At 37.7% G+C, this 12,500-nt stretch overlaps 1 protein-coding gene across 1 annotated transcript in view; it reads left to right on the forward strand.

The window, feature by feature from the left end:
• The window catches only part of LOC144959413 (uncharacterized), a gene marked incomplete in the record, with an annotated part of 34,070 nt that overhangs the window by 17,854 nt on the left and 3,716 nt on the right, over positions 1-12,500 (forward strand). Inside the window, 1 exon segment of the mRNA XM_078891992.1 lies at positions 4,952-5,106. Coding sequence (XP_078748118.1) covers positions 4,952-5,106 — 155 coding nt within the window.

The raw sequence follows: 12,500 nt of genomic DNA on the forward strand, positions 1-12,500 counted from the left end.
TTCATCTTCAGACACTGACTGATTGTCAAACTGATCTAGATCTAGTCTTTGGAGATGTGTGAAAAGACTTACAGATGTTTTCAGATTTAGATGACGATCCTAATAACAGCGATTCTAGTGATTCAGACTCTTTTCCGACATTTTTACCAGTTGGTCTTTTAGAAAAACCTGCCACTGTAACAGTTACGGACTCAAGATCACAGGAGTACACAGATTTATCAGGCTCTCAAGAAAATGTAGGCAACCAATTAACAGTGAACCTAAATAGAATTGAGGGATGTTGTCTGCCTAACACAAGAAAGGAGTCTAAAAAGCGTTTCTCTGTTTTTTAAATATTTTTTTTTGTGGTAAACAGCAGGCAAAGTTAAAACATCATCTTTTATCACAACACAAGAATGAAAAAAGATATTGTGATTTACTTAATGCTACTTCCCTAATTTAAAAAAATGAACTTGCCAAACTTCGCAATGATGGTGACCATGCACGCAATATCAATATGCTGAAGCAAGGAACAGGCATGTTGGTGGTCAAAGGAAGAAAACAAATTAACTCAGGTAAGCATTTTTGTGTCATATTTGAAATGTATGGGATGGTTCTCTAAGAAAGATCTTTGGAGGGATAAATGTGTAACCAAAACTGAAAGTGTATCCCTGAATCAATTGGTTAAACAAGGAAAATTGCTGTTACCACAGGCATCTGACAATGATCTGTACAATGAAATATAATAATAATTACTAATGGTTTCTTTACGGAATGACCCAACTTCAATCGTGGCCATGAACGATGAAACTATAAAACTTCTTGGCCTCAGAGAAACATCAAAGAACGGACATGACACAGATAAGTACGGTTATATTAAAAATGAATTAAGAGAATTGGCCCTCCTTTTGATAAAGCTCAGGAGTGCACCGAACTGCAAATGTTTAGGACTACCAGACTTCCTTCAACCTGAAAGATTCAAAAATGTCTCAGCTGTAAGAGAAGTGGCAGCCTACTCACAAAACACAAATCAATATGGAATACCATTACCATCCCTTGCTCTAAAACTAGGGCATAGTTTGGCGTGCTGTGCTGCATCATGCTGAAAGCTAAAGCTATTGAGACACAGTTATGAAAGAGAGAACAGATGCATATTATCAGCTTCACACAATTATTATGTGGAATCAGGAAATAACTTGCAATGCCGCAAGAAACTTACATGAAAAAAAAAAGAAAAATTCCACAAAGACTATTCCACTCAAAGATGATGTGTCAAAAGCTGTCGGAGTACCTCACCAGTGAGATTGAAAAGTTGACCATGGACATTTTGACGCCAAAAGGCATTGTCAAAGACAACTGGGAAGGGCTCAGTGTGTGTACGCTAGTACGAATAATATTACTCAACAGAAGAAGGAAAGGGGAGGCTTCACAGATGAAATTATTATTAGTAGTATCATCATCATCATCATCATCATCATCATCATCATCATCATCATCATCATCATCATCATCATCATCATCATCAGCATTAAATATTAAAAATTCGTGCTTTATAACTGTTGAATGACTGTGACTTTCTATCTTTTGGTTTTAATGCAGAAATTTGCAGTGTTCTAGATTAAAAGCAAGGTTGAATAAAATGTTGAATTGTATGTTAATTTCCTTTATGATTACCTTTGCTATGAAACAAAAGCTATTCCTCATTTTTGCTATAGCTATTTAATATTTAAAACAAACAAAAAAAATAAACAAAAGACAATCAAAAAACAAACAAAAAAACAACAACATCAAAACAATTGTGTCATATAGCGGAACTATTTATTCTTCAAACGCACCACTATGATAATGTATGCAAAATAATTGTGAATTCATTTCAGAATGAAGTTTTAAGATACCTAACTTTTCCGTACAAAGTCTATGAGGCTTGTATTCTTGTCAATACTTCAAGCCTCATACTTAATGGTTGAGTCACGAAACAACGATGTGCCATCATTTTGTCCTCACATTAGGCAAATCAAATACAAAATTCCATTACACAAAGATTAAGAATCTAGATGCCCGGTGTGCACTTCTAAAAGTCCGTTTAATGTTTGTTTTTCATGAATTTGTAACACGCTTGAGGTTCAAAGGTCATGTGATGTCCACATAGTGATACTGTCCCAATAATGCATAAGTAAAATAATGTTGACATGGAAATTGAAGCAATGGGCTAAGACTTGGCATACACCAATCTTTTCATGTCTAGTTGATACATTTAAAGGATCAGCCTGTTTGTATTGAGGGTTTTTTTGAGCTATGATGCCTCCACAGATGGGCACCAGGGAGGATTTAACCAGATATTTGAGAGGTTGGCACCAGTCGTGAGTAACCAGAGACTATGGTAGGTGGACACCAGTTGGGAGTAAACCCAGAACTGTTGAGGTGGACACAAAGGGGACTTAACCAGAGGCTATAGGCGCAGGACACCAGTTGGGATTGAGGCGAAGACTATTTTAAGTGGGTACCATAGTAGCCATCGTTAACTTATAGCCTGTCACTAGAACCCACTATGACTTATAGTTTGACGTATTTTTAAGGTTTGTGCAGTGTCTAGTCGAGTTGTCGTAATTAAAGCTCAAGGAAACAAGTGAATTCATGTGTTGAACCATTGTATACAACTCAGGATTTGTAGTCTTTTGTGGCCAAAGACTTGTGTATTATCGTTATTATTTGGTCAGTGTCAGGCTATAAGTTTGCAAAGGTGACGATGCTATTGGGGAGTGAACCCAGAACTATGTGAGGTGGGGCGCCCGTAGGGAGTGAACCAAAGACTATGGAAGGTAGACAACATTTAAGGGTGAACCCAGAACTGAATGAGATGGACATCAGGGGGAGCAAACCACAGAATATAGGAGATAGAGGACGCCTCTGGGGATTGAGGCAAAGCTACAGGAGATGGATACTAAATTACCGGGATAAACACACAACAATTAAATACACAAAATGTCAATTTAAATGAGCCCAGAGATTAAAGTAGAAAAAGTGGAGAAACAAATATAAGAAACACAATCACGGTTATTAACCTGAATTGTCGTACTTAAATTAGTAAATAAAAAAGTTTAGTCTCGAACAACAAATACAAACCCATCGTCCCTGTGTTCTAATTGCAACGGAAACACATTTAAACAAATATACCGACAGCAAATCCAGGTTCAATGAAAAATACCTCGACTCATCTACGCCTTACCGAAAGGACCGTGTACTGAGCGAAGGAAGCGTCTCAATAGCGGTGGGAAGTAATAATATAACATCAGTGGAGAGAAATGCAGAGACTAATTGCGACACTATCTGGATGAAAATTTCACTGTTTGGAGGAGAAATCCTCTTTGGTGGCTTTCATAGACAACCGTCTAATTGTAATGGAACAAACTGTACGAATCAGTGTCAAAACTCTACAATGATGGGATAAATCCGCCGCATGTAGTACTTGCTAGAGACTTCAACCTCCTTGATATCAACTGGGAAACCCTAAGCATAAACCAAATCCGCAATATGGCATACAAATAAATGAAAAGAGGACTTCAAATCGTCCAGGACTTTAACATATATCAAACAGTGTTCGGACGTGGGGAAAACGCACTTTACACCATCCTCAGCACACATCCTGACCTCATCTAAAACATACAAGTTCTTCCAGGAATGGATGATCATGACATAGTAAAATTCGAAATTAACGCTAAACTACAAATCAGACGAAAATCATCAAGAAAAGTAGTTCTATACTCAAAAGGAAACATGAACAGGATAAAGAATGACCTTAAAGACAACTTTGAAGCTTTTGAAAACCAAACAGATAAAAATGATATAAATAAAAATTGGGAGAGTTTCCAGACAGCCATCATGGATTCAGTCAATAAGTAAATCCCGAGCAAAATCTTAAACAGAAAACAACACTTGCCTTGGATGACAATAAGGGCTTACATTATCGGGCCCCACTATTTAAGAGTTGTTACCAGAGTTTCCAACAATATATGCATAGATTGGCGGAGTTTTACATCGACCTTCTGAACGTTCTTGCTCCTGTCCCTTACTGGAAACCAATACTCCACGATGGAATAACATAATGCCAGGCCGGAAGTCCATAGACAAGTTATATCAGCACCTCAAGTACTCCCTGTCGGGTTCCTCAGAAGACTGTTGTGTTTCTTTATCTTCCGCGCAACACATTCGAGATGGACCAGAGAGGTAATGCTGTGTTCCAGCTTGACCCTCTGATTTTTGCAATACTGCTCGTGTAGGAAAACCTGGTTACAAGTAGAACGTGTTCAATTTCTGGGTGTGTCAGAATATTGCAGCTGAGCTTCTTGAAATGTTCATCTTCATCTACGAATACGATTCAATAGTCTGATGTCACGCCCCCGGCAACGGCGGCCATCTTGGTTCTAAACAAAGAAAATCATTACTTTTTATTTTTCATGCTGGCTAGAACTTTTCATATGTCTTATGATCAGAATGTGTAAAAGTCAAAACATGATCAAATGTATGTGTTTTTTTTTCCTCTGGGTACCCTTTATGCTCGCCGGAGAAATATTTCATACTGGCGTCCGCCATTGTCCCGATAGTTTAGAGCCAGTGTTACTAAGTTATCATGCGTCATAAGGAAAGAAGTGACCTTACGACTGTTGAAGAGTATTGTCAAGGTAGGATTTAAGTTTAGTAACTTACTAAGTGTGCTCTCGAGACAGGTTCAGGCCTTATTTTGAGAAGCAAGGACCCAGAATTCCTCATATCCCATACCCCGGGGAGGATGTGGTCGAAATGTCACTGATGTAGCTATTAACCAACAATGGTGCCAAAACAGATCATCAAAATCATAAACATTGTCATTAATTGTAACGAAAAGCTAAATCATTATGATAGAAGTAAGACAAATTCTAATTGTATTATTATCCCCGTTAATCCGATTGACCTTTCATTATCTATAATATTTCAGAAACATAACCCTGGTGTATGTATTGTGAAAAAGAAAAGTGTCAAGACTTTTGCAAAAAGTAAAGGAGATGGATGTTTTGTCGAAGGAAAACCATCTCTGTGGAAAAGTATGGGTTATCTGACTGACCTTCCAAGTGATATTCTTGAGGCATTTATGTAAGTAATACGGAAACGTGAGTGGAGCAGGCACTTATGTTGGTAACTTCTTCTTCTTCTTCGTTCCCAAATTATGTTGGTAACAACAAGCGATGAAGTGAGTAGAAAAGTGCCAGAAGACAATAGAGAATAAAAAAAATTTTCGCGGCGGTGGTGGGGTTTGAACCTGCGACCCTATTGGTACGACAACTCCGCCTGGCCAGTGAGAGCGTGACTCTACAATATGAGCTATCCACGAACACAAAAATATTCGTTTCAAACTCAGGTCATTCCTAGAGCTCTCTCTCTCGCCGACTTCTGGAGACCGCGGGTTCATCACACAACTATCGCGAAGTTACCTGGCCAGCAGTTAAGCTTAACAGCCAATATTCTCAACACAAACATATACACATAGGAATGATTGAGAAATTGAATATGCTCCGGTATATAGGGTGAATTTTTAATTCAGAAAAGTGAGTGGAGCAGACATTTATGTTGGATAGCTCATACGGTAGAGTCACGCTCTCACCGGCCAGGCGGAGTTGTCGTACCAATAGGGTCGCAGGTTCAAACCCCACCACCGCCGCGAAAATTATTTTTTTTTAATTCTCTATTGTCTTCTGGCACTTTTCTACTCACTTCATCTCTTGTTGTAAGTAATACGAGAAATCGAAATCGGATAAGAGTAGAAAAATATGTTCTCATTGTGGGTGCATTTAATGATAATGATGATGCTGATGCTGATGATGATGATGATGATGATGATGATGATGATGATGATGATGATGATGATGATGATGATGATGATGATGATGATGATGATTCATACAATAATAATAATAATAATAATAATAATAATAATAATAATAATAATATAATAATAATAATAATAATAATAATAATAATAATAATAATAGTAATAATAATAATAATAATGAATAATAATAATAATAATAATAATAATAATAATAATAATAATAATATATAATAATAATAAAAAAGAAGAAGAAGAAGAAGAAGAAGAAGAAGAAGAAGAAGAAGAAGAAGAAGAAGAAGAAGAAGAAGAAGAAGAAGAAGAGTGAATTGATGATGATGATGATAATAATAATAAAAATAATTGATAATGATTATTTATGAGTATTTAATGGGACAATGCTCAAATTTGCAAAGTTCATGAGGTGCAAATAGACATTGAAACTGTTTTCCTCAACCCTAGTGGAAAGACAATGCCAAGTCGCAATAGGAGACACCACAAGCAAATTCAGGAAACTGAGGAATGAAGTTCCTCAGGGATCTGTTCTGGCACCAATATTGGTTAATGTCTAATTCGCGACGTCCGAAACACTTCATCCCCAACGCTGGGATACGCGGGCAACTGGGCACTAATCACTCAAAGTAAGGTGTGGACTCGTCTCGAGAGAGTACTCAGTGAGGATGCTACCATAATCAAACCATATTTTGACAATAAGTGGTACATAGAGAATTACACTTCAAATACCTTGGCTAAATCATTCCATCCGCAAACTGAACGTCCTTGTAGGGGACCAGCTTCTCCCATATGAGCCGAATTCGAGGTACCAGTGGGTTACGCTGAACCGCAGCCCTGCCTATCGAGCCCATCACTATTCCACCGCGGAGTATTGCGCTCCAGTGTTGGGTATAAGTAAGAACCTTGAGAAGGTTGATGTAAAACTTCACAAGTCCATGCATGTAGTTTTGGGGATGCTGACAACAACGCATAGTGAATGGAGTCCGATATTGGCAGCAACCTAGCTCCCCGATGTCCATCGGGAGACGATTACACCTTTTCGGTTTAATGATATCTAGAGAGGGAATGAGGATACTCATCTCAAGCGTATACTAGACGCTGTCCCTATTTTTAGCCGAAATAATTCCTTGCAACCCATGCACTCAGCTTCCCTGACTTTGAACAGGGCTGGATACATGAGATGGAAGTCGGTTTGGACGAATTCAACATCCATCGAGGGAGCGGGGACATCGACTCCTCGAAACTGGAAGAGAAGTTGCTAGGCTTCTGGAAATCGAGAGTAAACACTGGGCGGCACCAAACCGACTTCGATCGAGAACCTGCCTCACGAATCCTTTCTTCATCAGTGGGGACTTGCCACCTGTCCAACATGTACCCATTGTGGTCAAGAGCCGGAAATCGCAGAGTACCTAGTTGAATGTTTCGTTGTGACGAATCTTCCGGGCTCGTGATTTCGGCGATGAGTTTGCGACCTGGAGAGATCATCATAACTTAGTCGTCTGGCACCATTAGAAACAGCTGCCATCTGGTCACCCATATTGGGTCACCGCCTTGCCGTGGTGGGGTTCTTGAGGGATATCATGGGCCAAAGGTGTAATTTTTGTTGACCGTCACTAGATAATGTCGGATATCGAGGCGTAACGTGGGTGCCATAGACGATCCGCCCTGATATCTGACCTAACGCCGGTCCAACACTTTGCCAGAATAACTTTGGCCATCAGGGGCTCTACACACTATATCACGATGTTTACGTCCTGCCCAAATTATCAATGGCGAAGACTAGCAAAATACTCCATAAAGAGGAATATACATCCGACCTCACCCTCATAACGATGGGAGCGAACCGAGAACCATTACAGGTTAAGCGAGCAATCCTTGGCGACTTTCCGCATAGCCAGCATATAATTGCCATAGATTAAATGACAATAACGTGGACGCAGTTTATCCCACTCTACAGATGGAATTTCATGAGGGTTATGTGGGAGGAATTTACTTTCTATATTGAGTAGGTCTGCCCTGCCATTCCTTCGAAATCGGACAACTTTACTCGATTAAACAGGCTGCTGATTGGCAATGCACATAGCTTCTTTCCACGGTACAAACTAAAATTCTACACCTTGGCTTGTCGGAAGAGTCTGAAAAGAGAGGGAATGGGTATACGCATCTCAAGCGTATACTAGACGGTGTCCTTATTTTGAGCCGAAATAATTCCCTGCAACCCATAAACTTAGCTTCCCTGACTTTGGACAGGGCTTGATACATGAGATGGAAGTCGGTTTGGACGAATTAATCCATTGAGCATCACTCAGTCGTGTACTATAAGCTGTACAAGAAGTACCAGCACACCCAGTTCCAGGGCGTAGTCGATAGACTACACAGTCTCTGGCGGAAAGAAGTAAGCAACGGCAGTAGGAGTCTGTAAAATGTCGCGACACAGTCGCGATAAAGAAATTGGATCCCTAACAGAACAATGCGAAGACTGCACCTGAGTTTAAGTCAGACACAATTTCCAAAAATATAAAGGATCGTAGCAAACTGGTCCCGAATAGGCGTTTGAATGCCATGTCCGCAAGATTCGCTCAAAACTGTTGTGATGTTAGGAAAACTTTTCTTTTAGAGTTTGTGGAAAGAAGAAACTGAGAAAAAAACTTCTGAGCTGGATGCATCAGACATGTTCCCAGGTGTTATGTGAAGTTCTCTTGAAAACATAAAGAAAGACCTTGAGTTACAAACATTTAGTGATGCACCAGAAAAAATGTTACAGAGCATGCGTGAATTTGAAGAAAACAGGAGAAAACGGAAGCTTTATGGACCTCACTGGGTATTACCATTGCAAAATTTTTGTCCCGTGAAACGGGTAACTTTACCCAGACTAGAGATTGTGAGCGCCTTATTGGTTACAAAACTATTGACATATGTGAAGAGAGCATTACGACTACATGAATCAACTCTTAACAGGTGTTGGGCTGTTTCAACAGTAGTCTTACCATAGATTCGAAGTGATGCAAATGAATGGAAGAAATATGTGGCAAACACAGTCATTGGAATTCAGGAGCACACGTCTCCGGAATTTTGCTGATATTTGGTCAAGAGGTTTGATGCTTGATGGTCTTTTGATAACATCTTTTTGGCCTCATGGACCTCCTTGGTTATGTGATAACTCTGGACCCATTGGTAATGATAAAGTTTCTGAAGTTGACGACGGTAGAAGAAAAAAAGAATTGATTCGGCGCGGCATCTTCTTCCATCTTGTCTGCAGAACGATGTGGGGAGATTTCACTAAATCTGTTAGAATTGCTGCTTGGATTTCTAGGTTTGTGTCCAAATGTTGTTACCAAAAACGGATAGATAAATGTCTCGTTATTTGAGGGAGGAATTAAATTGAAAATTGCAAGATATTACTGTTTAAATCAGTTCAAGGTTAGTATTTTAAAAATGAATAAAGCTATAAGAAAAGAACAAGGATATTTCAGTGAGTTCTAAATTGTGTAGTATGAATCCATTTTTGGCAAGTGGTTGTTTACTTGGACTAAAAGGAAGGCTTCAGTTTTTCAATTTGTCCTTTGGATAAAAACATCGTCATTTTACCTCGCTGTCATGTTTTTGAGTGGATCATTAGACGGGCACACAAGCAGTTGAAACACGCTAGCGTTCCACATATGATTCGTTCTGATAGAGATGAGCCATTGCTTTCGAGGTGGATAATGACTTGTCACTTGCGCAAATTATGCTGGCTTTTAAACGATTTGTGGCCCGTAAACGTTTAACCACAATCATTCTCGGTGACGAAGCGCAAACAGAACACCGGGATCTACTCAGGTAATGCACCGATATGGAAATGTATCACTTCTCAGAGCCCTTGGCCATGTGGCATATAGGAATGTATGGTGCGTTCAGACAAATCAAGTCCCATAAAATGCTTGGGATTAATATGCCTCACAAAGCTAGAGTTGTCTACAATTTTGTGTGAAATAGAACATCGCATAGACAGTCGTCCTCTTACTTTTGTTGGGGATACAATTTATAGTTCAGAAGTCTTAACCCCAATTCATGTCTTGAAATGTGGGGCAATTATTACATTAGACTGTTAGTTACATCATGCTCCGGTGGCTGAAACTTGCTGAAGGATTAAAATGGGTTATGTTGTATTGATAAAGGATGACAACATCCTAAAACTATAGAGGCCTCTTGGTTTTATCACTTAGGTGTTTCCTGATAAAACAAATCTAACAAGCAAGGACGGTAGAAATGAGATATACACATTGAGTGATGCATCAGTAATTGGTTACGAGGTATACGTGTATTTAAAGGTATCAGGAGATACGGACGATTGACGACCTCACGGGCGATTGCCAATGCAAATCTTTCTCCTGTGAACCTTATGCGACTACAAAACAGCTTTGATATCCCAGGAACTGCGTTTAACTGGTTTAAAACGTATCTTACCGGACGACACCAACAAAGTATGACAGGGAACGTGTACACCGGTAATAGACATTTCCCTTTGGCGTACCCCAAGGCTCCATTCTTGGACCAGTACTCTGTGTGCTTTATACATCACCATTTGGGGATATCATCCGTTCGTATTGTCTTAAACATCAGTGTTATGCAGACGGCACTCAGATTTACGACACCAATTATCAATAAACATTTGACAGAAAAACTGAACGCTGTGAAAACTGCATTGGCGAAGTGAGAGAGTGGATGGGGAAGATTAAATTACAATTGAATGCGGACAAAACTGAGGTGTTGATAGTTAGGAATATGAATAAGATTAATAACATTGATCAAACCTTTTTTGGAAGTAAACGACATCAAAGTGTCTTTTGTTAATAAAGTTATGAATCTCGGGGTCATGTTTAATTCGGACCATTTGATGAATTAACTAGTAGAGCTTTGCGAATTAAAGAAGAAATCATTTGTAGACATAAAAAAGGTAAACCATCATTTTCTGTTGAGAATATTGTATATCTTATGTATTATGTACCTCTTCCTTCTGTTCTAGATTTTCAAATAATTTTTTTAAAATGGTGAACCAGTTCTTTTTATGATTGCCATAATATAAATGGTTGTGTTTCTTGTAAGACAAAAATAAAGAACATACTCTATGTAATTCCTTCGTATCTTATTGACATAAAAAGGACTTATTCTGGCAACAGACGCCAAATGAAAATCGGATAGGGCATTAACGATGTTTTGAGCTTAAATAAATCCTTTGATTCTCAAATTTTAAAAACCTCATCATTTATTCCATGATTTTATTGAAGTGCTTGTTAAAAATCATGCTATACTCTAAGTTCTAACTATAAGATTTTCTTTCCTTATTTATTTTTGTAGAAAATGTAATTAATCATTTAATCATGAATACATCATGTAGCTGTTATCGCCTTGTTTCAGCTATTTTTTTACAATTTTAACCAATTTCTGGAATGACAGGCCTTTGCCCGATTCAACAAGTTCCTGATTCCGGTCAGACGATATATAATTACACCCATTAATCCTTCCTAATTCAAGAACATGAAAAAGCAAAATTTGATGACTGCAATAACAGCATTGTTGCATATAAACGTTAAGGTTTATTGATTGGTCTTTTTATGGAGAGTCAGAATGGGACTAAAAATTCATCAGTACGCGTCCAATACCTCCAATCTTTCTCAAAGAATTTATGTAACTACAATATCGTTTGTCTTGAATTAATCTAGCTATAAAACCGTACAGCAGCACCGAAGTGACGTCCGATACTAGGCGTTAAATGGGAGTATATTATTTATGTTTAAGTAAACGCGATTTAAAGTGATCGCCTGTTAACAGAAACAAAAAAGTTTTCAAAATTATATATATATATATATCGCTATCATCTTTAAGTTTCAAAAATTACCTTTTGTGTAGTATGCAGCACAGAATCAAAAGCTTTCCCGAAATCCAAATATCAATATTGCATTTTTCATCAATACATCTTGTAAAATCATCCAATACTTGCAGCAATTGAGTTATACAAAAACATTCCTTTCTAAATCCATGTTGACAATTATTTATCAATTGATTCATTTTAAGAAAAGAATCTATTTTCTCTTTAACTATACTCTCAAAGATTTTTAAAGTATATATATATTTGCCTTCACTAAAATATCGTAGAATAAGAGGTGAACTGATTTTTATATATAGACTCGTAGATGATTCTTACAATATGGATTATACTGATTTTTATTCATTATTCGCATGTTACAAACACTAAAGGAGATAAACTTAAGATATGTGTTGAAAGATGTAATTATTTTGTAAAGAATAAAAATAGCCTAGTTCAAAGAACTGTGGCAGTTTGGAATAATCTAAAGTTTGAGACAAAATAATCCAATATTTTTAAGAAAGCCACTGATAAAGAACTTAACATCATAATATTTGATTTTGATGAATAATGTCACATGACATTGGAAATATTTCATTTTGTATATCAATTATTTGAGATTCTCGAATGTATAAAGTAGGGCATGCCAAATGAATGTAAATAGAGGTAATCATACTACGAACATTGAGTATGATCTTTATTTAAGTAATAGCTATTTAATACTTAATATTATCAATCAACATTGAATGTCGTTTATGTAAATTTGATAAATTGTATCTAGATATGTATGAAAGTAACACT

This window comes from Berghia stephanieae, chromosome 14, assembly GCF_034508935.2.
Source record: "Berghia stephanieae isolate SIO BIC M18660-M18661 chromosome 14, UCSD_Bste_1.3, whole genome shotgun sequence".
In the NCBI taxonomy this organism is placed as follows: domain Eukaryota; kingdom Metazoa; phylum Mollusca; class Gastropoda; order Nudibranchia; family Aeolidiidae; genus Berghia; species Berghia stephanieae.